This window comes from Bufo bufo, chromosome 4, assembly GCF_905171765.1.
Source record: "Bufo bufo chromosome 4, aBufBuf1.1, whole genome shotgun sequence".
In the NCBI taxonomy this organism is placed as follows: domain Eukaryota; kingdom Metazoa; phylum Chordata; class Amphibia; order Anura; family Bufonidae; genus Bufo; species Bufo bufo.
In genome coordinates, this window is record NC_053392.1 from 246,301,455 (window position 1) to 246,329,380 (window position 27,926).

General features: G+C 41.5%; 1 protein-coding gene across 2 annotated transcripts in view; it reads right to left on the reverse strand.

Moving 5' to 3' along the window:
* Positions 1–27,926, reverse strand: part of DIS3L2 (DIS3 like 3'-5' exoribonuclease 2) — a 349,324-nt gene that overhangs the window by 166,510 nt on the left and 154,888 nt on the right. For both annotated transcript variants that reach the window (XM_040428436.1, XM_040428435.1), the window contains 3 exons: positions 25,135–25,235; positions 21,317–21,564; positions 4,956–5,129 (listed from right to left, as the gene is read on the reverse strand). In XM_040428436.1, coding sequence (XP_040284370.1) covers positions 4,956–5,129; positions 21,317–21,564; positions 25,135–25,235 — 523 coding nt within the window. The remainder of the gene's footprint in view (positions 1–4,955; positions 5,130–21,316; positions 21,565–25,134; positions 25,236–27,926) is intronic.

A 27,926-nucleotide genomic window follows, 5' to 3' on the forward strand; every position in this document is an offset into this window, starting at 1 on the left:
CGCCCATGCAAACAGTTTTTTTTATAGGGACGTCACCGGTGACCGATTCCTAGTGTGGGACAAGTAGTCAGAAAATGTTGCATGGCTAATAAATGCCAGCTTGAAAAACACTTGTAAAGAATGCCAAGGTAAAGACATAAAAAGGTTTCTGTATTTAACAGATAAGTACAAGGAATGTCACCATTACAAAAAAGGGCCAGTCCTCGGTCTTCGGTGGAAAGGTGCAGTCACTTTAAAGAAGCAAGGAAGAACATTTGAAATCTCCATGAGAGGGGCTATTCTTTTTCCCATACAATCAAAAATTGACATTGCAAAGAATGACTTGCTGGATAAAATATTAATCTATTTAAAATGCCCTGAACGCTGGATAAAAGCCTTCATATTAATTAATTCCTCAGCACTTGACTTCGGCTTTGTCTTCTTCAAAGTGCAAACATTGGGAAAATGAGACGTAACAATGGAATAGATAGGACACATTGATTAGACCCTATAAATAGAGGGCCAAACAGTAGCCGGTCAGAGGTCCACTTAGGATAAAAAGGAACAAACTAAAAACATCCGTTTCTCTTGGACATGGCACTCAACAAGTACACAGATCACTTATTGTGTAAACGCAGGAAAAGAGGGATTACTTTAAAATACATTTTTATTCAAGGGGCTGCAATGTAAATTGCTTTTACAGAAATCATAGTTTCAAACAAATTGTTTTAACTTTCTCTTTCCATTCTGATCCCTAAATCCCCACCAATATCCTCATTTGTAAATCCTGCTGCATTTGCCAAGAATCTGCATCATCTGTAAGAATGACTAAACTTGACAAAAACCCTCATTTTTTTCCAGTAATAAGTCAACATTTAGACCAAATATTGTTAGGTCTTTATGACTAAATTTTAACAGGCTAAGAGGAAGTTTTTTTCAGTTCAGTCACAAGACGACCTGAATTAAAAAGGTTCACATTTTGTGAACTTGCATGAATACTTTATGCCCCTACTATCAAAGGGACACTTCTATCAGAAAGGGATTTAAAAAAAAAAAAAAATTATAGAAAGCAAATTGTTTTAGACTTTATGGCCCTTTCATTTTTGCAGTACCATACCACTGAATATTAAACCCTGTCATTCTGAAGCAGTCACCTCAAATAAAAACGCCTATATAAACTGGCGATATAGTATCAGTTTACTGCTGTTATGAGAGGGGGAGATGCTATTTGCAAGGTAATCATCATGAAAATAGTAGGTGTAGTGTAAAACTGAGAACACTATGACTAGGCCTAGATAGGGATGCCGACAGATTAGCACTGCACTGATAAGTGCAATGTGTGATACTCAGTCACTACAGGGGAGCCCTTTCTGAATGTAGTTATGGTTTGACTGAAAAAGGTAAGTGACTGCTGTACTAAGTTAGGCTGGGTTCACACCACGTTTTTCCCCATCAGTTTAATGTATACAAAAAAATGTATACGTTAAACGGATGCCTCAGACTGATGCCATACAGTGGCATCCATTCACTATAGAGATACATTGAAAAAAAATATATACTTTTTTTCACCAGACTCTGCAGGATACAAGAATGTGGCGTGCTGGGTTTTTGTATATTTTTTTCTAATGTATATATCTCAAACGGAAGCATAAAACGTGATGTGAACGGGAAGGAAATGTGTCACCAAAAATATTTACTGCCATCTTGTCTGAACTGTTCTTAACTCCTTATGGATCGGGCTCATTTTCACCTTAAGGACCAGGCCATTTTTTGCAAATCTGATCAGTGTCACTTTATGTGTGAATAACTTTAAAACACTTTTACTTATCCAGGCCATTCTGACAATGTTTTTTCGTCACATGTTGTACTTCATGACACTGGTAAAATGGAGTAAAAAAAATTCCTTTTTATTTCTAAAAAAAATACCAAAATTTACCAAAAATGTGGAAAAATTTGCAAATTTCCAAGTTTCAATTTCTCTACTTCTATAATACATAGTAATACCTCCAAAAATAGTTATTACTTTACATTCCCCATATGTCTACCATATGTTTGGATCATTTTGGGAATGTTACAAGTCTTAGAAGTTTAGAAGCAAATCTTGAGATTTTTCAGAAATTTTCAAAAACCCACTTTTTAACCAATTCAGGTCTGAAGTCACTTCGTAAGGCTTACATAATAGAAACCACCCAAAAATGACCCCATTCTAGAAAACACACCCCTCAAGGTATTCAAAACTGATTTTACAAACGTTAACCCTTTAGGAGTTCCACAAGAGTTAATGGCAAATGAAGATAACATTTCAGAATTCTATTTTTTTTTTGGGCAAATTTTCCATTTTAATCAATTTTTTTCCAGTAACAAAGCGAGGGTTAACAGCCAAACAAAACTACATATTTATTGCCCCGATTCCGTAGTTTGCAGAAACACCCCGTATGCGGAAGGGGATTATAAATTTAGTACTCCATGGAAGTGTGGTACTTCCTGAAGCAACTAATAATGCAGAGACCCGGATGATCAGGGCACGTGTCACACTGAGTGGTGGTGTCCTTCCGTATCCCCCTCCTGTGACACACTCTGCACCTTTTTTGGGTCCGTCCCTTCTTTCCAGTATGGGGGACCACACCTGGAAAGTGTTGGCAAGGGACAATTCAGGCGCCTCCAGTTCCCGAGGTACTCCGGCCTGCTCTTTACCGGTCAGAAAAGATCAGGGCCTTGAGGACTGCCTCATAGAACTGGAGTAATGTCCCTGTGTTGCCAGCGCTCCGGGATAGCACAAAAGAGTGCAGGCATTTCCAAAAGGCCTCAAAACAGGAACGTGTCATGGCCATACTGTAAAGTGGGGTCTGGTAGAGGACGTCCCCACTCCAGTAATGCCTGGCACTGGGTTTTTTGACTAGGCCCATGTGCAGCACGAGGCCCCAAAACGTCCTCATCTCGGCTGCACTGACTGGAGTCCAGCCATCGGCCCTAGCCAAAAAGGAGCCCGGGTGTTGAGCAATGAACTATTGGGCGAACATCAGATTCACAAAGTGGTCAATGAAGATAGGTCATCAATATTAAAAGCCCAGACAACCCCTTTAATACAAGCCATTTAATAATGTATTGTTATCATCCATATTGCCTCCTTTGCCAACTGGATTCATTTTTCCTTTACATTATACCAGGCAATCCAGCAGCGGTGGCCATGCTTGCACACTATAGGAAAAACTGCTTGGTGCCTGGGACCGTAGGAGCACTCACAGGCTAGTGCTTTTTCCTATAGCAAGGAACAGCAACCTCCGGCACTCCAGCTGTTCTGAAACTACCGCTCCCAGAATCCTCCTTTCACTTCTGTGGGAGTTACAAGAACAGCCAAGTAAGTGTGCATGCTGGAAAATGTAGTTTCACGGCGGCTGGAGTGCCGAAGGTTGCCGATCCCTGTCCTATAGCGTGCAAGCATGACCACCACTGGTGGATTGCAGAAGGGTCGTAACCAAGCAATTTGGACAATCACAATACATTAATAAGTGGCTTGTATTAACTTTCTCTGCATGATAAATGCCACTTGCTGACACACAACCTCTTTAAGGAGTGCTGATATCATTGTGTGTATTGTTGCTCATCACTCGTTAGTGACCTGGCATAAGCCCTTGTAAGAGGACCACAACAAAATTTGTCTGCAGTATAATTTCTTGACAAATAGTACAAAGCATACTTATTAACTTAGCTCTTTTATTACCAGCTGTCTGGTAAAACTCTAAGGGATTTAAAGGGGTTGTTCAGAGGTTTTATATTGATGACCTATCCTCAGGGTATCGGCACCCCCACCAATCAGCTGTTTGAAAAGAAGGCAGCAATCCATGAGTTGCTTCCTGTTCATTACACTGCCGTCTTGGAAGCCAGTGTAATTACAAGTACTTGCTCCACTCACTTAAATATAGAGAGTACTTGTAATTACACTGTGCCACCACTACAGGGGAGACGACACAAAGTGTACTGAACAGGAAGCAACGCTCACATGCAGCACTGCCGCCACTTCAAACAGCTGGTCGGCAAGGGTGCCAGGTGTCCGATCCCCACCGATCAGATATTGAGGACCTATTCTGAGAATAGGTCATCAGTATAAAACCCCGCACAACCCCTTTTAAAGTGACTCTTCAGTCAGGACCTCAAAAGTGATATTCAAGTCAGTACCTACACTGTATAATTACCTGCCATTTTTCCCTTCAAATCTTAGGCTGGGTTCACATCATGTTTTTGTCTTCCATTTAACGTATACGTTAAACAGATGCCTCTGACGGATGTCATACAGTGACATCCTTCACCATAGAGTTCGAATGTAAAAAAATTTTTTTTTTTTAAACTGACTTTGTAGGATGGAAATGCGTAGTGTACTACACGTTTGCACCCTTCCCCCCCCCCAACGTATACATTAAAAGTAGGACAAAAATGTGAAGCTAACCAAGCCTTACTCTGGCTGTAGAGTACGTCAGCCAAACGTTAGCTACAATGTCTACAGGAAGCCGGAGACATACCGCCTTTGCCTTATCAACTGGTTCAGACTGCTGCACGGCTGAAGCAATAATGAATTGGGGTGGTGTCTATGACTACCGCCAATTAGGCACTGTACACTGCAACATTTGTTGCGCGACAATTTTTATAACGGTAGTCTATGGTGCCGCAATGCGACATGCTGTGACTGACAGTCGCAGAAAAATCTATCTCGAATGGATTTATTGCGACTGTCACGTCGCAGTAGGTTGCATGTCACAGTGCGACGCCATAGACTATCTTTATAAAAATTGTCGCGCGACATTGGTGCGACAAATGTCGTGGTGCAGACCTAGCCTAAATGTAGTCACAGATCACACCTCTGCCCTCTTGGGGCTGTGCCAAAAAGCAACCAAGGATCCAGATCTATTGAAAATAAATAGCAGCTAATCATCCCTGTAGGCACCGACTTCCATTATCATTGAAAATGATCGTTGACAGACCTCAAATCTCTTCTCTTCTTCAACTCCTCTGGAGCAATAGTCCATGGTAAATTCTGTGGTAAACACTGCAGGACATTATTGGAGAATTCGGAGAAATCCACTCCATATTCTGTTAATATGCCTTCCGTCTCTGGTTCAATCTCACCCGCCTGTCCAAGGCTCTTCATCAACTTCCTAAAGACAAAGGGGGAAAGGGAACAACTATTAAGGCCGAGCATACTGCAAAATTCGCAAAAGCTAAGAATTGTGTTGGCAATTGCCATGAAAGGAGGGATCTTTATCATTAGTGTCAAACTGCATGAATTTTGCTTAGTATATCTCCCCAGTGTCTCCAAAGACATATGTTCATCCTCGAACCTGGTTACCACTAACATTGATTCATGTGTCTGTACGTTTAAGTGCTTCTGACAACAGAACGTATCTAATATCACACAGTACAGCTGTTTAAAAAAAAAAGTAAATGTGTAGCAACAAGTTACGCAAGACAAATGCTAGGTTAGAGAAAAACTATTTACGGTAATTCTCTCATAAAGACAGCTTGGGCAATTGAAGCAGTCAGTCGGACTGACCCATCAAAGAAAATTATTCTATGCCCCCCCCCTCCTCTATGTATATAGGACCTTAAAGGGGTTGTCTCATCATGGACAATGGGGGCATATCGCTAGGATATGCCTCCATTGTCTTATAGGTGCTGGTCCCACCGCTGGGACCCATACCTATATCGAGAACGGAGCCCCACAAGTGAAGGAGGGTGCACTGCACATGCGCAGCCGCCCTACATTCATTGTCTAAGGGGCTGGCAAAAATAGCCGAGTGCTGGCTCGGCTATTTCCGTCAGCCCCATAGAAATGAATGTAAGCGGGGACTGTGCATGGGCGGTACGCTCCCATTCACTTCTATGGGGAGGCGGCTTGGTGGTGGCCAGACCAAAGTCCTCCAGCCACCACCTCTCGGGGCTCCATTCTCTATATAGGTGCAGGTCCCAGAGGTGGGACCCGCACCTATAAGACAATGGGGGCATATCCTAGCGATATGCCCCATTGTTTATGAGACAACCCCTTTAAAAGGCCCTGTTTAAATAGGGGTTCATTATTGTCCGACATTGGGTCCACCGGATTATCTTCTGGTGGGCCAATCCGACCGTGGAAGCAGTCATACATTATGAAGCTGGAGCTCTAAATATCCTGAGCAAGTTGGTCTTTCCTTACTTAACTACATATAGGGGTGGATTGCCCATAGACCACTCAAGCCATCTTGAGGGCTGCAGGTCAGGGACATAATGATCTGATGCTCAATGGCCACAGGTGCCATCCTGAACTCAACTGTGATACAGTTGAATACTGTGGTTGGGGCAGCAGTATTTTGCACTGCCCTGTAGTATTTGGTTCTGCTGGGGAGGTATTCTGTGCTGCACTATGGTATTGGGGGCCCTGTCTACTTGTTTTGTTCCGTCTTCTGTCAATTTGGACCCACCTACAACATGGGGCAACTTTTAGTTTTTTCCCAGGGTCACTTTAAGTTCCAAATCCACCCCTGACTACATAGAACCAGTTTAATTGCTTAGAAGTGAAGTTGCCAGAAGGTCACATGGAGGATATTGTAAAGATATATTTCTCAATGCATTAAGATCTAATGAAATGTCTAAATCAAAACATAATTATAGGCTCCCTTCAAAATAAATCCAACACCCCAAGTAAGATGAACCAGCAAACTACAACATGCAATGGAAAAATACGATGATGGGTGGAAGAAAAGGGAAGCAAAAGGAGTTAGCACAAAAACAAGATTAGCGAGATGACAAACTAATCTGCAAGAGTTTTTTTGAACGTTCTCAACTACAGTCTACATTCTGTTTTCACTCTGTAGTTATGGGAAATTGAGTGCAGATTCATGGAAGAAAAAAATTCTAATTTTTTTTAATTTTTTTATTTAGCACAAGATCGCAACAAAATGTGAAAAAAGTGACAGTCTGAAGACTTTTCAAATGCACTGTAGGTCCATGGTGCACTTTCAAGCCCTCCCACCTTCTGTTTCCTTTCAAAACCTTTAATAGAGCAGAGTTGAGCGTCAGCACTGTGGTCGAGTCATGCTTTGCTCATGAAAGATACCATAGAAAACAAGTCAATGATCAGCTCACTGCTAGTGTTGAGCGAACTTCTGTTTTAAGTTCGGCGTCTAAAGTTCGGCTTCCGGTTAGCGGAGAATCCCAATATGGATTCCGAATTCCGTTGTGGTCCGTGGTAGCGGAATCAATAATGGCCGATTATTGATTCCGCTACCACAGACCACAACGGAATTCGGAATCCATATCGGGATCCTCCGCTAACCGGAAGCCGAACTTTAGACGCCGAACTTAAAACAGAAGTTCGCTCAACACTACTCACTGCTCCTGCTGCATGCAGACAATTGGGGTGACAATCCAGCAATAGTACGAACAGTGAAATCCAATAGTACAATACAGGAACCCCCTGCAGTGAGTCTACGCATTTCGGAAAACAAACCATCCTTACTCAGTGAGAAGCAGTATGTGGAATATGATGTCCCTAGGGTATAGCATGGCGGTGGGTGGTGCAGGGTATATGGCACATAGAATGTTGTATGTGCCATATTCCCTGCAGTGCTGCTATGCTGGACCTTGGGAACTTCATGTTCCACATAGTTCTTCCTCCTCTGGCCACGCCCTCATCATGTTGATTGACAGGGACAGGCAGCATGATGTGCACACTCAATCCACATTATGAGGGCGTGGCTAGAGGGAGGAGAACAGAGCCTCTAGGAGTAGGGGCAACACGCCCATTGCGCCAAGAGGCCAATTTGCATAAAATATGTTTTTTTCTTTTTTTTTTTTTTATTACAAACAGAGGCACCTACAAAGGAGGGACAAAGACATCAGCTGACATTAGCACGTATAAAGTCAGCCAGTTTAATAACGATGAAGGGTTTTTTGGGAACATTAACTTTTAAGTGACATGTCACAGCCGAAGACAATCTTTGGCTGCAGCAGTGCACGTAGCACAGTTCATGCCGCAGTGAAAAGTAAACAAACCTGAAGCTGGAAGACCAGCACGTAGGAGCAAAGTGGTGGGGAGCACGTAAGCATGAATTGATCAGGAGGCGATGCAGGCTAAAGGCCTGCTGTTAAGATTAATACTTCCAGAAAACCCATCTGGTAACAAGAAGCACACATGTAACGATCAGGACAAGGTCTTAAAAGGGACCTATCACAATGAAAATGCTAAGTAATTCAGGCAGCATGTTTCACAGCAGGGGGAGCTGAGCAGATAGAAATATAGTTTTATGGGAAAAGGTTCAATAAAATGTAATTTATTAAGTCTAGGAGGCGTTCCCATCAGTGATTGACAGCTATCTCTGCATACATAGTCATTAGTGTTGAGAGAATTGAAATTGACGAAGTGGAATTCGATCCGAATTTCAGGGAAAATTTAATGTGTCAGCAATCGAATTTCCTTGCACTTTGTGGTGACTAATCAGATTTTTCCCAAAATGGCTGCTGCACATGTTAGAAAGTGAAAGTAAGAAGCCCAAAAATGAGGGATCACCCATAATGCCATGCAGCCAGCCAATCAGCTGATAGCAATCCCCTGTGATGTCACAGCTCTATGAAAGGCCTCATCCTGCCCAGTCTCCACCATTTTACTGTGAACTTAGTGCAGGGAGAGACATGACAGGCGCTAGGGACAGTGATTAGGAAAGACTTAGTTTGGAACAGTTCAGGGACAGCAGTTACATTGTGGTCTGATACTATTGTGGGGTGCACACGTATTTTTATACATAAGTAATTCCATTAATCCTTGATTCTGTAATTGGGGTGAAATTGCGTTCTAATCCTACTGCTATTTTACACTCAGCTACTGTTACACTACAGTATGTTGGAAACAGGTGCCAGGGCCTTCCAAGGAAAGGGGAAGTGACAAAATTGTTTCTGGAGTTGGCAGAAGGGGATAGCAGCAGTTGCAGCAACAGGCTACAGCTGCCATGGTCATCCAGCCACTCTGGTTCCTGCCCAGGCACACCAGCAACTTGGCCAGGTGACAGCAATGCAGCCTCTACGTTTCCAAGCTGTGAGTCCGCCTCCACTAAAGGCACAATTCGGAGTGCTCCTCCAGCATACCACCTATGCAGAGCAAGGTGGTGTCATACTGTTCTGCACCTGGTTTGCCTGGGGAGGAACTGCTCTGCATCCCTCAAGAGGAAAATCAAATTCTGTCTCTGTTCTCGCCAACTGAAGATCGGAACCATGGTCACTGATAACAGGAAGAACATTGTGTTGGCGCTGCATCAAGGAGGGCTAACCCATGCGCCCTGAATAGTGAACGTCTTTAATCTGGTTGTAAAGCAGTTCCTGAAGTCTTCCACCCAACTGCAAAACATCTTGAAAATGGGCAGGAAACTGTGCATGCACTAAAGCCACTCTTAGGCTCCATTCACACGTCCGCAAATGGGTCTGCAATTTTGCGGAACGGGTGCGGACCCATTCATTTTCCATGGGGACGGAATGGATGCGGACAGCACACAGTGTGCTGTCCGCATTTGCAGAGCGCAGCCCCAATCTTCGGGTCCGCAGCTCCGCAAAAGATAGAACATGTCCTATTCTTGTCCACAGCTTGCGGACAAGAATAGGCATTTCTATAAGGGTGCCGGGCAGGTGTGTTGCGGAGCCGCAACACACCACGGACGTGTAAATGGAGCCTTACACTGCAAAACACGCCCTCCTTGAGCTGCAAAGACAGAATAGAGTCCCCCAACATCGCCTCATATGCGACGTTCCCACACGTTGGAATGCCACACTTCACATGTTGGGCCAACAATATGAGCAGAGGAAGGCTGTGAATGGTTTCTCGATGATTCAGACAGACAGAAGCACTCCCCTGTGTAACTTCAACATTAGCCAGTGGCAGCTCATGTGTAACACCTGCCGTTTGCCCAGATCCTTCCAGAAGGCCACTGTCAGTCACCAGGACTACAGGATGAATGATATCATTCCACTCCTTCACGACCTAAAGAAGATGCTGATAAATCTGAGTTCACACTTCAGCCTGTAACTGACCAAATAAGTGAAATGTGAACTGATTCTAAGAGTGACGCCTGTCATGCTGATTTTTAATGCGCTTCGTCACAAATTAATTTGGACCGCTCATCTCTAATAGTCAGAAAGATACCGGTCAATCACTCCTTGACTTCAAAGCCCAGAATAAGCTGTACTGAATCTTTTCCCATAAAACACTATACCAGTCTGCTCAGCTTTTCCTACTCTATAACATGCTGCCTGCAGCTAAGGCACCATATTCAATGTGACAGGTTCACTTTAAGTCTATGCTTATACTAGATTACATGATGAATTAACTTTAGTTAAAAGCCAATGGAATACCCCTTTATAAAGGTTGGGCATTGCTGGAAAAACCACTGAATGTAAAATTGTGAAATTTTAACAAAATCACTGATCATATTATACTAAGTTAAAGTGATAGTAACATTCTTTCCCCTCTCTTTTCATCATTGGATGCATGAACGCTTCAGGAGCATAACTGGAAAGCACTATACAGTTGAAATGAGTTACATAAACATAAAGTGTTATTCTAGGAGAGATCAAGTCGAGTGCACAAGTGTATAAAGCTGGGGAAGGCCAATGGGACTAGTTGAGACCTATTCATCTCTTATGTCTTTGAAAATCCAAGATTTGACAATAAGAGCAGGGAAACCTGGACAGCATGTCAATAGTTTACATAAAGTTTGCCATGGGCTTGCAGGATGAAGCAGATATGTGATTTCATCTCTTCTTAACTTGCGTGGAATAAAACATAACATTCCTGCCCAAACAAAAGCTTGTCAAGGAAATTACAGGCGTGAGAGAAGGATCTGTATGTCATGGCCTCACCCAGGTCTATCAGATATAACATTTTCCTGAGGACACAATTCTACCAATTTCTCATATGTTCCACGAAAACCATCCAACTTGTTTGGAAGGATTGGCCATATCATATGGCTAAACAAATTAATCTCCATTCTGTCTGCCAGACTAAACCTATGAACCAAAGTTCTAAAGGAAAATTATACCACAAAAATAGGCCACCTCCAAACTCTCAACTACATTAGTGCCCCTGTCATAAAATGTATGAATTTCTTAAAAATATCTGGTACATAAGAACTATAAAGGAAACTCCATGTCAGATCCCATTTCATGGGGGGGGGGGGGGGGAAGGTCTCCGTGTTGAAGCACAATTTAACATCGTAACACAACATCTCTCCATCCAGTTTAGCCTGTTACGGCTGTTTCACACGAGCGAGTCCATTGTGGGAATCGTGCTCTGTGTGTGAACGTGATCCTCCGTTGTGGACTTAAAGGAGAGCACAGCATTATCATGATTTATAAGGCTGTGTGCCTCTGCTTGATCTTACTTATACAGAAGCATAGTGACAAAGCTGTCAGTATGATTCTGTATCTGTAAGGTCAAGCAGAAGAACACAGCCTTATAAATCATGATAATGCTGTGCTCTCCTTTAAGTCCACAACAGAGGATCACGCACCCACACAGAGCACGATTCCCACAATGGACTCAATGGTGTGATACAATCTGAACCAGAAGAAGGCAAAAAAAAAAAAAAAAAACACAGGAGATGGAAAATTTTGCTCATTTTAGGGGGGAAAAAACTACTTCCCTGACTCCAATCTGATAATCGGAATACTCCCTGGCTCCTTCTCCAGAAATCTAGTAAGGGCTCATTCACACGACCATATCAGTTTTGTGGCTGTATTTTTATTTTTGAGGATATTGTCCCAGTTAGTGAGGCTAATGATCTCTTAGCTGGTCAAATTTTACTTTTTGAAAGTTCAGTATTTTTGCGTCTTCCTGAAGAAACACTGTTTTGAATGACCATTCGAAAATTATTTTAGGGTCACTCTTTTCCAGGTGTCCCCCAACCTGCATGTTTGTTGTTCTGTCAGGTCTTTTGGTTAATACTAAGATCGGTTTGGCCGTCCCTCTGGTCGGGTCCTGAACCAGCGGGGAAAAGTCATTGGGCTAGATTTATCATTAGCTCAAGTCAAAATAATAGAGTGAAAAAGTGTGACTTATTGGCTCTGAGCTATGTTCGGCAGTTTTCTTATGTAAATGAATCTCTAGACAGATTTACTATTGCGACAATTTAAAAAGTCGCAAAAAAACTGCGCAATTTCACTCCAGTGAGGACCATGCTCATCTTAGGCGACTTTTTAATAGAACATGCAACTTTTTGGTAAAGACGTGCGACTTTTGTAAAGCCGCTTACTGAAGGATAAACTGCTACCGTCAAACCACATTTATCACAGTATTAAAGGACCATTAATAAATCTGACTTCGCAAAAAGTGACTTTGGGCATATGTAAAAGTGGAGTAAGATGTAAGTGTAATGATAAATCTGGCCCATTGTCTTTAGTTATCGTTATTTAAGAAACTGGATGTTTATGCTCAACTTCTATGCAAAACAAATAAATTTAATAAAATGTCCACTTTACTGTCCAAAGTTAAAAAGATTCCAGCACGAAACAGTATGAAGGCTTGATAAAGAACGGAATAGTCCAAAATCCATAGCTGCTAGTCATGAATCTCATTGTTGCACTGGGATTTGTTGTCCTCCAAGCTGCCTGTGCACTCGATTGTATGTGGAGGTGAGCTATATACACATGCAATACTCCATTCCATAGTAGTAATTGGAAACATACATTAAAAGCATTTTAAATTACATTTTTAAAACACTTATGCTTACTTTCATTGGTAGATGTATTTTTGGCTTATTTTAAAGGCCTCAAATTATTTACACTATAATCTGAATTTTTAAAAAGAGGATTTAAATGATCGAATTTCAGGAATAATTCTGAGGTCACACGGACAGTTCACTGACTTCCATAGACACCATAATAATGCATCAATCCTCCCATGGTGGCACTGCAGGAGAACTGAATATTCATAACAGTTAACCATTGACATTTTGGAAACGGTTTAAAAATTTTAACAGTAAAATTTGCAATGCATGATCAGCATCTAAAGTTTTCTAAGGCCGGGTTCACATCAAGTTTTTACTATCCGTTTAAAGTATACAAAAACGGATGCCTCAGACTGATGCCATACAGTGGCATCCATTCACTATAGAGATACATTGTAACAAAAAATAAAGAAAAATAATACTTATTTTACCATTGAAAATAAAATAAATACATTTTTTTTTCCTGGACTCTGCAGAACGAGAATGTATACATCAAAAACGTGACGTGAACCCACCCTTAACTGGTCACTGTAATTTCAATAAACTGTACATATTTCAATAGAACAGGTGAATATAAGAAATGTTATAATGTTACGAAATTCCTTTTACTCCCACCAACAGCATTCATCCTCTCTATAGACTTTTATAGGCAGCACATAAAAACATTTCTTACATTTACCTGTACCACTGCTTTTTGCAAAGTCTGTTGAAAATACCTGTCCATTTAAGCATCAATAACTCTGAAGCATGGCAGTGAAGACATCTGTCCTCACCCCGAGGGAAAGATCCACTTGAGTCAGAACAAGCTTAGAAGTGGTGCCTCACATAGCGAAAGCACAGTAATAGCGACCACGAATAAAGGGAATACAGACAGTTAAATGTATCGCATTCACTATTTAAATGAATGTAAAAATATTTTTCATTATATTTTGGACTTTAAGTTAATTGAGGCCAACACTTAAAGGGTTTCTGTCACCCTGCAAAACTCATTTTTTTTTTTTTGGATAGTTAGATTGCTCATAGTGCGATATAGCAGAATATAATGCTCTTACTTACTTTCATGCGGCCGATTCTTTATAAAACGAACTTTTATAATATGTAAATGAGGGCTCTACCAGCAAGTAGGGCGTCTACTTGCTGGTAGCTGCTGCAGAAATCCGCCCCCTCGCCGTGTTGATTGACAGGGCCAGCCGTGATCTCCTCCTCCGGCCGGCCCTGTCAGTAATTCAAAAATCGCGCGCCTCGCGTCATTCGGCGCAGGCGCTCTGAGATGAGGAGGCTCGTATCCTCAGCACTCCCTCAGTGCGCCTGTGCCGATGACTTCTTCTCTTTCGGTGATGTCATCGGCGCAGGCGCACTGAGGGAGTGCTGAGGATACGAGCCTCCTCATCTCAGAGCGCCTGCGCCGAATGACGCGAGGCGCGCGATTTTTGAATTACTGACAGGGCCGGCCGGAGGAGGAGATCACGGCTGGCCCTGTCAATCAACACGGCGAGGGGGCGGATTTCTGCAGCAGCTACCAGCAAGTAGACGCCCTACTTGCTGGTAGAGCCCTCATTTACATATTATAAAAGTTCGTTTTATAAAGAATCGGCCGCATGAAAGTAAGTAAGAGCATTATATTCTGCTATATCGCACTATGAGGAATCTAACTATCCAAAAAAAAAAAAAAAGTTTTGCAGGGTGACAGAAACCCTTTAAATTATGTATCTTCAACACCGCCTGCTAATTTTATAGCAAGGAAATGATGGAGAAACTAATTTACATTTAGGACTTTTTGTACTTAAATTTATATCCTCTGTCCTAAAACAATATATTGTTAAGTTTTTTTTTTTTTTTTTAAACCAATATATCCAAGTAACATAGCAATAAAAGCGCACCCACTGTACTTGTAGAGCGGTCAAATTCATGGCTGTTTAAGACTCCCAGTAGTAAGCATTTTGTTTGTGAGGGTAGAAAGATGGATCATTGCAAAAGGAGAAGGATTCCTCAGATGGTAATAAAATGAAACTCTACATTATACACTAGTAAATTAGAAAGCTTCCCAAAGGCTATTCATAGAGAATAACAACAATCCAATTCAAAAAAGTGATTGCAGAAGTTAAGTAAATTCTGTTTTAAATGCGGAAAGCGGAAAAAAGGTTTATAACCAGAAAATGAGAGTCCAGAAGAAATGGGACTACTTAAAAGAGGCACTATTGAAGGCAACAGAAAATTGCATTAGGCTTTGTCAGTAAAAGCAAAAAAAGGAAAAGACCACTGTGGTACTCAGCAGAAGTGGCCAAAATCATTAAAAACAAAAAGATAGCATTTAAGAATTATTTTTAAAAAATAAAACGAGGATGACAGGCTAATTTACAAGATTAGGCAGAGAGAGGCCAAATAAGTTATAAGAGCTTCTAAAGCACAGGCAGAAGAGAAATTAGCCCAGTCAGGGAAAAAAGGCGATAAGGCATTCTTCAGATACATAAATGAAAAAAGGAAACTAAAACAAGGAATTACAAAATTAAAAACAAAAGAAGGAAGGTATATGTAAGAAGATAAAGAACTAGCTGACTGCCTCAATGAATACTTCTGTTCAGTCTTTACGAAGGAAAATGAAGGCAATGGACCTCAGTTAGGAAAGAAGACTAATGAATCTTTTGATGCATGTGTCTTTATAGAGGAAGAGGTCCTAAGTCAGCTGTCTAAAATCAATACAAATAAGTCACAGGGGCCTGATGGGATACACCCAAAGCTATTAAAAGAGCTCAGTTGTGAACTAGCAAAACCATTAACAGATTTATTTAACCAATCACTGGCAAAAGGAGTCGTCCCAGAAGATTGGAAATTAGCAAATGTTGTGCCGATTCACAAGAAAGGTAGTAGGGAGGAATCGGGCAACTATAGGCCAGTAAGCCTGACATCAATAGTGGGGAAATTAATGGAAACCATACTTAAGGAGAGGATTGTGGAACATTTAAAATCCCATGGATTGAAAGATGAAAAACAGCATGGGTTTACTTCAGGGAGATCATGTCAAACTAATCTTATTGATTTTTTTTGATTTGGTGACTAAAAAAAATAGATGGCGGAGGTGCAGTAGACATCGCTTATCTAGACTTCAGTAAGGCTTTCGATACTGTCCCACACAGAAGGCTTATCAATAAATTGCAGTCTTTGGGCTTGGACTCCCATATTGTTGAATGGATTAGGCAGTGGCTGAGGGACAGGCAACAGAGGGTTGTAGTCAATGGAGTATATTCAGACCAAGGTCTTGTTACCAGTGGGGTACCTCAGGGATCTGTTCTGGGACCCATATTGTTTAATATCTTTATCAGCGAAATTGCAGAAGGCCTCGATGGTAAGGTGTGTCTTTTTGCTGATGACACAAAGATTTGTAACAGGGCTGATGTTCCTGGAGGGATACACCAAATGGAAAAGGATTTAGGAAAACTAGAGGAATGGTCAAAAATCTGGCAACTAAAATTTAATGTGGATAAGTGCAAAATAATGCACCTGGGGCGTAAAAACCCAAGAGCAGAATATAAAATCAGTGATACAGTCCTAACCTCAGTATCTGAGGAAAGGGATTTAGGGGTCATTATTTCAGAAGACTGAAAGGTAGGCAGACAATGTCATAGAGCAGCAGGAGATGCTAGCAGAATGCTTGGGTGTATAGGGAGAGGAATTACCAGTAGAAAGAGGGAGGTGCTCATGCCGCTCTACAGAGCACTAGTGAGACCTCATTTGGAGTATTGTGCGCAGTACTGGAGACCATATCTCCAGAAGGATATTGATTCTTTGGAGAGAGTTCAGAGAAAAGCTACTAAACTGGTACATGGATTGCAGGATAAAACTTACCAGGAAAGATTAAAGGACCTTAACATGTATAGCTTGGAAGAAAGACGAGACCGAGGGGATATGATAGAAACTTTTAAATACATAAAGGGAATCAACAAGGTAAAAGAGGAGAGAATATTTAAAAGAAGAAAAACTGCTACAAGAGGACATAGTTTTAAATTAGAGGGGCAAAGGTTTAAAAGTAATATCAGGAAGTATTACTTTACTGAGAGAGTAGTGGATGCATGGAATAGCCTTCCTGCAGAAGTGGTAGCTGCAAATACAGTGAAGGAGTTTAAGCATGCATGGGATAGGCATAAGGCCATCCTTCATATAAGATAGGGCCAGGGGCTATCCATAGTACTCAGTATATTGGGAAGACTAGATGGGCCAAATGGTTCTTATCTGCCGACACATTCTATGTTTCTATGAGACTTTCTAGAATATTTTTATCTAGGATACAGTTGAGCAAAAAAAAGCCTCCAAATTATAATATAAAGACAATAGTAAAACCGCTTATTGCGAACAGAGAAGAATGAGTTGCTTGTCTTTTCTTTTTTAAAGTAAGGCAGCAGAATTTTAACGTAGCTTTTTCTATCATACGTTGATGCCTGTTCCATGCCTCAAACTTCCAGTGAACCAGCCAGTAGAGAAGCCATGAACCCCTGGCGATTTCAGCAAATCGTGATTCTTGCTCAGTTTCACTCGTTTTCTGAGGTTTATTAGCCGCACCCAAGGCGCTTCCTCTGTGCAACCTTTAACCCACCAATTACATGCATGTCGGATCCACTTACTTTTCCTAATCATCATTATAATTATTATTCTTTCCTCTCTTCTCAAATTCTCAGAGTGCAGCTGTGACAAGCATGTCGGGCTTTTTTTTTGTAGGATCACAAGACCTTTTTCCTTCCAAATGGCTGATTAGTCAGTGTTACTCTTATTTTCTCAGAACAAGGAGCCCTTGAACTGGCATTTGGACATGGAACACACAGAGGGACTGGAACGGTGTAGATGCTATGTGCAAAAGGCACTTTATACTGAGCATAACCCGCCAGGCGAAGGTACGGACTGGAAAGCGAACTAAAAAGTGGCAACTGCATGGGATGTCACTTTCGAGGCCATAAAGGTGGTCACTTCTTAACACTAAAGAGAGGTGAAGGGAGATTGTTCGGCAAAGACTACAAGTTTCTGGGACATGGTGCATGGTCCATCAACTGTTATAACTTGGATCATCAGACACTGTAATCGGACTATACACAATTCATCCTATTTTAGTCCCCAGTTACTCCATTCTCTTTGCAGTGAACAAAAAGAAAAATAGACACTTTATAGCATCCCACATGTGTCAGTTTTCCTAAAACTACACCGACGAGAACAAGAGTAACAAGGTTTTGAACTTTTGACTTACAGGCTCCATGTCTCACCATCCACTACAGCTTCGAATCTGAGACTACCATAATTTTATAGACAATCATCTTGGCTATCTCATACATAAATTGGACTTGCAACTATTTAGCATATGATTAGTTATGCAGATACAAAAGTTCAAAACATTGTTACCTCTTTTGCTGGTCAGTACACCGAATTGCAAAGGGTGAAATATGCACTGAAAATATCCACAAACAATTAAAGGGAATGTCAGCACATACACACAAAATCTACACCACAGGTTAAAGGGGTTCTTTGGGAATTAAGAAAATGAAAATACTTAAATATTACTTTAGTATAAATATATCCCCAAACTCTCCAGTCTGGATCCCACAGCGTTTGTTCTTTAAAATTCAGGGGATTTTTAGATCCCTAATTTGGAAGAAAAAAAACAACAACCGAGGATAAGTATTGAAACGCTTCAAAAAAGTAAGGAGAGAGGTGGACTATCCCTGCCGAATCCGTGGTTTAATTCCATTGCTGCCCAGCTGCAACACTTTAAAGGGTGGCTTCAAACTGATGAGTTGGACTCTTCGGCTCCTATTGTTTCATTTGTCATGAAACAGAGGGCTCCTATTGCCACAGTGGAATTAGTTTGCTCCCGGTCAGTTCATGGAACACTTCCCACACAGTCCCTGGTGACCAAAGTATGGTCTAAATTTAAAAATCTGATATGTATTACTGGCTTTTGTGAGGTTACCCCTCTGTGGCGTAACCCTCAATTGCCAGAGATATTTCGTTTAGAAGGTTTTTCTCCATGGGAGAGGAAGGGTCTATTGTTCTTGGGACAACTTCAATCGGGTGGAGCTTTTAAATCCTTTATCCAGTTGCAGGAAGAGTTTAACTTGCCTAATAAGGCATTTTTTCAGTTTTTACAATTGAGTCATGCGTTTCGGGCACAATTTCCCAGGGGAGTGCGAATAGCTGACTCTCCCTCTGTGATCAAGCATTTATTAAATGGCTCCTCCACTAAAGGACTCATATCTTTACTTTATAAATATATTATTGATACTACCTCCTCCTCTACTGCCATTAGGACAAAGGCCCAGTGGGAGAAGGATCTTGGAGTGTTGTCCCAGGAACAATGGACAGATATTTTGGCCCTTACTCCATCTTTAACAGTTAGTGAATCCCAGCGATTGTCACAATTGTTCCTTATACATCGAGTATATAGGACCCCCCAATTTCTTTTCAAGATTGGTGTTCGTCCGAATTCAATGTGCCCTAGAAGTGGGGAAGCGGAAGAGACATTGCATCAAATGATTTGGAGCTGCCCACGGCTGGGATCCTATTGGGAGGATGTTAGAGGTATTATAGCGACGGCAACCCAGATACGTTTACCTGATGACCCTAGGATCTGTGTGTTGGGGCTACTAGATTTCCCGGGACAGGGGGATATGAATTCCTTATGTATTCACAGACTGCTGTTTCAGGCTAGGGTGCTGGCTGCTAAACATTGGATACGGGAAGCTCCGCCTACAAGGCAAGAGTTTAATAGGATGAATGTAACCCTGAGACTTGAAAGAGGAGTATATGTTAAATGAAATTGTCCAAATAAGTTTTTCTCTCTTTAGCAAGGGTGGGTTAAGTCTGCGCAACTAGCTTCACAAGCGCTAGTTCAGGATTGCGTACGGGGACAACTGACCTTGATACACTCTGTTGTGGAAATTTTTATTATGCGGACATTTTACTTTAGGATGTGTGTGTGTTTTTATAGTTTGTCATCTGTCTCCCTCTGTCTGATTTAGCCAAGGAGCGCTCTAGCAGAGGACACTTTGGCTGAATCGTGACCAGTGGCAAAACAGTCAGTATGAAAACCTTCTCATTGGCTTGGAGACATATCTGCCTTTAAGACATGCATATCTGCCTTGTCGGTATACTAGTACCGTATACTGATAATAGCCGTAGCAATGCCTCGCAGATAATTTTAAACCTATGGGAACCAGTAGAATGATCTTTATTAGACACTGATCACCTTTGAGCAATGTTGAATGAGGTCCATGCTGACAGTGATGGGGGGTGGGTGGCCACCTGGCTGATCGGGCAATGGACATGACTCATCCTTCCTTGTACAGGTATGGGGCGTGTGCATTGTCTGCCTGGCCACATTGATTGCCCCGCCCTGTCCTTTGACATCACTTCCTGCATGTTATCACTTCCTGTATCCTTGTCTTGGCCCAGCCCTTTTACACCTTTTGTTAGAAAATAAAGGTGAGCAGACTGAGAAGGGCGGGAGGAGTCTCTCAGAATTTTCAACCAAGATGGTAACAGATGTGTCTCTCTCTGACTGGGGCTGAGGGAGGGGATTCACCTTTTTCCTTACACAAACTTTGATGCGAGCTGATTACAACTATTAATTTTTACTACAACAACTCCCTCCCCAAACGTTCCACATAGTTGTTGAGTAGTGACTGACTGTCTGAGCCATTATACTCAGATAGCGCTGCCCAGACGTACGATTGTCCTTAATGTGCCGACATTGCTGTCTCTCTGCTCAAGTTGGGAAGGGGTGGGTGGGAGGTTGTTATTGAGTAACATGTTACAGTATTTTAATCATTCTAATGCTGTATTGCACATATAATTCTTGATTTCTCATATTTGTCTCTGGTGTCTGCGTATGTCCAAGTCAATCACCTGACCTGAATCCCATTGAGCATGCATTTCACTTGCTGAAGACAAAACTGAAGGTAAAATGCCCCAAGAACAAGCAGGAACTGAAGACAGTTGCAGTAGAGACCTGGCAGAGCATCACCAGGGATGAAACCCAGCGTCTGGTGATGTCTATACGTTCCAGACTTCAGGCTGTAATTGACTGCAAAGGATTTGCCACCAAGTAGTAAAAAGTGAAAGTTTGATTTATGATTATTATTCTGTCCCATTACTTTTGGTCCCTTAACAAGTGGGAGGCACATATGCAAACTGTTGTAATTCCTACACCGTTCACCTGATTTGGATGTAAATACCCTCAAATTAAAGCTAGTTTCATTTCAAATCCATTGTGGTGGTGTATAGCAGCAAAAATGTTACAATTGTGTCAATATCCCAATATTTATGGACCTGACTGTACACCATAAAAAGTAACAACCTTAGGCCTAGTTCACATTTCAGTGATTGGAAGCCAAAACCAGAAGTGGAGCCTACACTGAGATAAAGTATAATGGAAAGATTTGCACATATTCTATGTTTTTGACTCCCACCTTGTTTTGGCTCACAATCACTGATGGAATTCACTGACAAAATCACTGAAGTGTGAACTAGGCCTTAGGCTAAATTAGAAATGTTGACTCATGAAACAGAATAATGTACAGACCAAACATTTATATCTAAATGGAATTAATATTCATTCTTACCCCTCAGCAAAATTGCTGTCTGCTCTCCAATCAGTTATATGGCAGATGAAAAGCGTGCTTGCAAAATCTTGTGGACGGATTACGAATTCTGCAGGGCAGTCTGCAAGTGGGACATATATTCTAGGAAGCCTATGGTCAACCGGTGAAAATAAAGCACACTTTTTGGCAAGTTCCCCGTTTTTGTCAGTCAGTGGTTTAATGAAGCCAGTGGCAGCTCTTGAATGTTTTTTCTCCAATATGTAAACTACCTATTAAAAAAATAAATAAAAACATTTATACATGAATTAATGCTGTAATAAAGATTCCTGGAGCTTATGATAAAAATTAAGATCCTACTTAAAGGTGTTGTCCCACCAAAAAAAAAAATTATATATATATATATATATATATATATATATATATATACATATATACATATACACACACACACTGTATATTCCTGCGTATAAGACTACTTTTTAACACATGAAAATCTTCTCGAAAGTCGGGGGTCGTCTTATACGCCGGGTATGGCGGGTGCTGCAGTGCCGGGACGCCTGAATTATCAACAGAGAGAGCCCGGGCTATTGCCTTGTATCCCCAGCAGCTGAGAGCTGCGATGTAACCCACGGCATATGCCCCCCCCCCCCCCCCCGCGCTGTACCTTGTATACCGCCCCCTGCTCTGTACCTTGTATGCCTCCCCCCTGCTCTGTACCTTGTATGCTCCTTGTAACGCCATCCTCCCGGCCGCTCGCATCTCGCTCCTACGCATGTGCGAGATTTCATGCGGCGAGCATGGATACACGGGATCCTCATGGCCGCTCGCATCTCGCTCCTGCGCATGTGCGAGATCTCCGTGCGGCGTATCTAAGTGCGGCGCAGATGTGCATATGTGAATGTGAATATGAAGAATAACATAACAAAAACATGTTCAGGGTATAGGTGGCACATGTTTAGGGTCTGGGAGGCAGGGAGGGAGGACAAGGAAGGTGGTGGGATGCAGGGATGGTGGTGATACTATGGGATGGCGGTGGTACCTAGGGATGGTGGTGGGATGCAGGGATGGCAGTGGTATCTAGGGATGGTGGTGGGATGCAGGGATGGTGGTGATACCATGGGATGGCGGTGGTACCTAGGGATGGTGGTGGGATGCAGGGATGGCAGTGGTATCTAGGGATGGTGGTGGGATGCAGGGATGGCAGTGGTACCCAGGGATGGTGGTGGGATTCAGGGATGGCAGAGGTACCCAGGGATGGTGGTGGGATGCAGTAATGTACTGCTGTGTGTTGAAAAAGGGGTAGTCTTATACGGCGAGTATATCCCAAACTCTAAATTTTCAGTGTAAAAGTTGGGGGTCGTCTTATACGCCGGTATATATATATATATATATATAAAGAACGAAGAAGTAGGACTGCACTCCAAATATTCACCCATAATATGCCAAGTCTTGCGACGTTTCGGCTCACAAGAGCCTTCCTCAAGCATGGTAACAGTGAAAGTGAGACAATATAAAGGCATTTACAAAGTGTCCAACCCATAAGGGTGTGGTTACAATCAATTGCAATTACATACATCTGATACAAATCAATAAAGTGCACGTGCATAAAGTGACAAGTGCTACACAATGTATAGTTTAAGGGATGCCTTCCCTTCAGTGGGAATTAAAATGTGTACAGTACTTTGAGCAAGTTAAATTCACAATATGTGACATACTGAATGTGGATCACAGAAATACGACCTTCGGTGGCGATGGGGCCCACATATACCATCGCGTTCGTTGCGCGTCTCCAACTCTTCATTGCGCATGTTCACACTGACCTCATCATGTGAGTCATAGTGCAAAAGTCACGCGCATGGGTTCTATGCGATCGACGTAAAGGCACCATTTTACTTAAGGGAAACCATCCCTATAGTTCCATTCATGTGATATATATGACTGTTGTATGAATAAGATAATTTTATATAAACGCGACCGCTGTAGGGATCTCCTACATACACCAGCATCTGGACCGGGATCCCGACCTTGCGGGCAAGACACCAGACCAGAAAGCCACGAGTGTCATAGGAGAACATTTCCATGATCTCCGCCGACAATCAAAGCCCAAATGCTGGTAATTTTAGCAGTCATAGAGGGATGATCACTCTATCATATCAACAGTCATATCATGTAAATATAGAAGTGCAAACATATATCTAGAGTAACGCATAGGCATAAAGACGCCGATATCCGCATTGGGCCGCATTGTCTCCAAAAGGTCAAAATTCAGGGATCCACATCCAATATAGTGAAAATGTACAAAACCTAAAGGCAAAAAGAAAAAATGTTTTAGTTTCCAAGTAAATTGTTACAATTATATAATGGTCTTTCACAGTTATCTTGCACCAATATACTGATATGAAAAGGACACGAACGCATATATGCAACTGGACTAAAAATGACCCGCAAATCCACAAAACTCTCACCTTTTGTGGATTTGCGGGTCATTTTTAGTCCAGTTGCATATATGCGTTCGTGTCCTTTTCATATCAGTATATTGGTGCAAGATAACTGTTTGCACTTCTATATTTACATGATATGACTGTTGATATGATAGAGTGATCATCCCTCTATGACTGCTAAAATTACCAGCATTTGGGCTTTGATTGTCGGCGGAGATCATGGAAATGTTCTCCTATGACACTCGTGGCTTTCTGGTCTGGTGTCTTGCCCGCAAGGTCGGGATCCCGGTCCAGATGCTGGTGTATGTAGGAGATCCCTACAGCGGTCGCATTTATATAAAATTATCTTATTCATACAACAGTCATATATATCACATGAATGGAACTATAGGGATGGTTTCCCTTCGTTCTTTATATTATTGGGGTTTGCCGCTGCCCTGCGTTGGACCGTGCACCCGCATTCTGGTTGGTGCTCCCACTGGACTTTTTCATATATATATATATATATATACACACACACACACACACATATATATACACACACTACAGTTTTCACAGCAGCACTTGGATCTGAATGCTTATTTAATTACATGCAATAAAAAAAATTGAAGTCACTGAGTTATTAAATAAAATGTATCTGTATAGCGCCACCTACTGTTTGTTCTTATTTTTTTGTCCTGCTCACTGACATGGCCGCACATGCTCAGTTTCATCCTTCAGCTGGCTCCTGGGGTGTGATAGGCAGAGCATGAACACGCCCCCTTAGCTGCAGCAGAACGAAACGGATCGGTTTTGCCCTAATCCGTTCTGAATGGAAAAGGATCCACTCCAGAATGCCTCAGTTTGTCTCCGATCAGCCTCCGTTCCGTCTCCATTCCACTTCAGAGGCGGACACCAAAACGCTGCTTGCAGCGTTTTGGTGTCAGTCTGACGAAACTGAGCCAAACGGATCCATTCTGACACACAATGTAAGTCAATGGGAACGGATCCGTTTTCTATGACACAATCGAAAACGGATCCGTCCTCCATTGATTTTCAATAGTGTTCAAGACGGATCCGTCTTGGCTAGGTTAAAGAGAATACAAACGGATATGTTCTGAACGGATGCAGACGGTTGTATTATCTAAACAGAGCAGTCTGTGCAGATCCATGACGAACCCGCACCAAATGCGAGTGTGAAAGTAGCCTTACTTTAGTGCTTCTTTAAAGAGGTTGGCCGGGATTTTACAAGTATTGGCCTATCCTCAGGATAGGTCATCAATGTCTGATCTGCGGTGGTCCCACACCCCACCAAACAGCTGTTCTGCAGTAGCTTCAGTACCAGAATTACACAGCTGTGAATGGGCCATCAGTTGTAAAATCACTATCACTTCCAAACATAGGTCTCTTAAAACATACCTTTGCAGTCTTCTGAAGCCCGTCGTCTGTTATATGGCTTTGGTGAGCTGATTTAGAACGTACTTTATTCACTGCAACATTCTCTGGGTTTTCTTTAGTTTCTGTATTAAACAAAATTAGAAAAGAACACACTTGAAAAAAATATATACTTTAGCACTGTATCTTTAAAAGTGAATCTGTCACCAGCAACCTCTCTTTCTAATTGTTTGCATAGACACAACTGTAATTCACCTGATTAAAATGCCATTTTTCTTTTGCTTAATCCAAGTTGTACTAGTTCCGCTACTTTCTGTGGCCAACCCTTCCCTGGGTGCAGAACCAGGCAGTGGCAAAGCAGTGAGGGAGAGGCTGGCCACAGAAAGGAGCAGAGCTTGGGTGCATCAAGAGCAACAGCGATGCCCTCGTTGCACCAAATGTCTAATTTGCATATTAAGAAAAAGTATAACTTGGGAATTAAGTTTTGGATCAACAACACAACGTTTTAAGCATGTAACCTTCAGCTATCTGTCGATGCAAACAGATAGGGAAGTCGCTGGGAAAGATTCCCTTTAACCCCTTAAGGACTTGGCCATTTTTTTGCTAATCTGACCAGTATCACTTTAAGTGCCGATAACTTTAAAACCCTTTGACTTATCCAGGCCATTCTGAGATCGTTTTTTTGTCACATATTGTACTTCATGACACTGGTAAAATGAAGTCAAAAAAATTCATTTTTATTTATTAAAAAAATAGCAAATTTCCAAGTTTCAATTTCTCTACTTCTATAATACATAGTAATACCTCCAAAAATGGTTATTACTTTACATTCCCCATATGTCTAACTTATGTTTGGATCATTTTGGGAATGATATTTTATTTTTTGGGGATGTTACAAAGCTTAGAAGCAAATCTTGAAATTTTTCTGAAATTTTCAAAAACCCAATTTTTAGGGATTAGTTCAGGTCTGAAGTCACTTTGCGAGGCTTACATAATAGAAACCACCCAAAAATGACCCCATTCTAGAAACTACACCCCTCAAGGTATTCAAAACTGATTTTACAAACGTCATTAACCGTTTAGGTGTTCCACAAGAATTAATGGAAAATAGAGTTCCAATTTCAAAATTTCACTCTTTTGGCAGATTTTCCATTTTAATAATTTTTTTCCAGTTATATTGCAAGAGTTAACAGCCAAACAAAACTCAATATTTATGGCTCTGATTCTGTAGTTTACAGAAACACCCCATATGTGGTCGTAAACCGCTGTACGGGCACACGGCAGGGCGCAGAAGGAAAGGAATGCCATACTGTTTTTGGAAGGCAGATTTTGCTGGACTGTTTTTTTTTACACCATGTCCCATTTGAAGCCCCCCTGATGCACCCCTAGAGTAGAAACTCCCAAAAAAGTGACCCCATTTTAGAAACTACGGGATAGGGTGGCAGTTTTGTTGGTACCAGTTTAGGGTACATATGATTTTTGGTTGCTCTATATTACACTTTTTGTGAGGCAAGGTAACAAAGAAATAGCTGTTTTGGCACAGTTTTTATTTTTTGTTATTTACAACATTCATCTGACAGGTTAGATCATGTGATATTTTTATAGACCAGGTTGTCACGGATGCGGCAATAGCTAATATGTATACCTTTTTTTTTTTATTTATGTAAGTTTTACACAATGATTTATTTTTTAAAACAAAAAAAAAAAATCATGTTTTAGTGTTTTCATAGTCTGAGAGCCATAATTTTTTCAGTTTTTGGGAGATTACCTTGGGTAGGGTATGATTTTTGCGGGATGAGATGACGGTTTTATTGGCACTATTTTGGGGTGCATATGACTTTTTGATCGCTTGCTATTACACTTTTTGTGATGTAAAGTGACAAAAAAATGGTTTATTTAGCACAGTTTTTATTTTTTACGGTGTTCATCTGAGGGGTTAGGTCATGCGATATGTTTATAGAGCCGTCTATTTGTTACCAATTTTTTTAAACTTTATTTGGGGAAAATGCCGTTTTTGTTTATTTTTACTTGAAACTTAAAAAAAAAAATTTTGGCCCACTTTGGGACTTCAACTTTTGGGGGTCTAATCCCTTTTACAATGCATTCCAATACTTCTGTATTGGAATGCATTGGCTGTATGAGTAATACTGTGTGTATTACTCATACAGCTTCCGGCCTGTGAGATCCAGGGGGCTGGATCTCACAGGCTCGTCACCGGAAGGCAGCGCGATGCCTTCCTTAGACATCGCGCTGCCTTCCATGCCGTCGGGCGTTGTGACAGGATGCCCGCTGAATGATTTCAGCAGACATCCTGTTGCGATTAACCGCCGCCCTAAGTCTTTAAGGGGTTAAAGAAATTAAAGGCGTTGTCCCATAAAAAAATATTCTACAGTTTTCAAACCAGCACCTTGATCTGAATTCTTTTGTAATTGCATGTAATTAAAAATTTTGTATAGCCACTGAGCTATACAATGAAATGTATTTGTATAGTACCACCTGCTGTTTGTTCTTTTACCTATTTCTGTGTCCAGCTCACCGAGATGGCCGCACATGCTCAGTTTCATCTTTTAACTGCCTCCTGAGCTGTGATATGGAGAGAATGGACACGCCTCCTAAGCTGCAGCAGGAGAGACACTCCCCTTGAGCTGCCAGCTTGATATAAATCTAGCAGAGCAATGAATGGTGAAATCTCTGGATCCATGTGAGGTACAGGGCTGGGTCTAGCTTTGAGATTGTCATGTACTTTATAATGTCCGATTTTAATTTTTTTACATTAGTTATGGGATAATCCCTTTAAGAGAAATTATTCCCAGAAA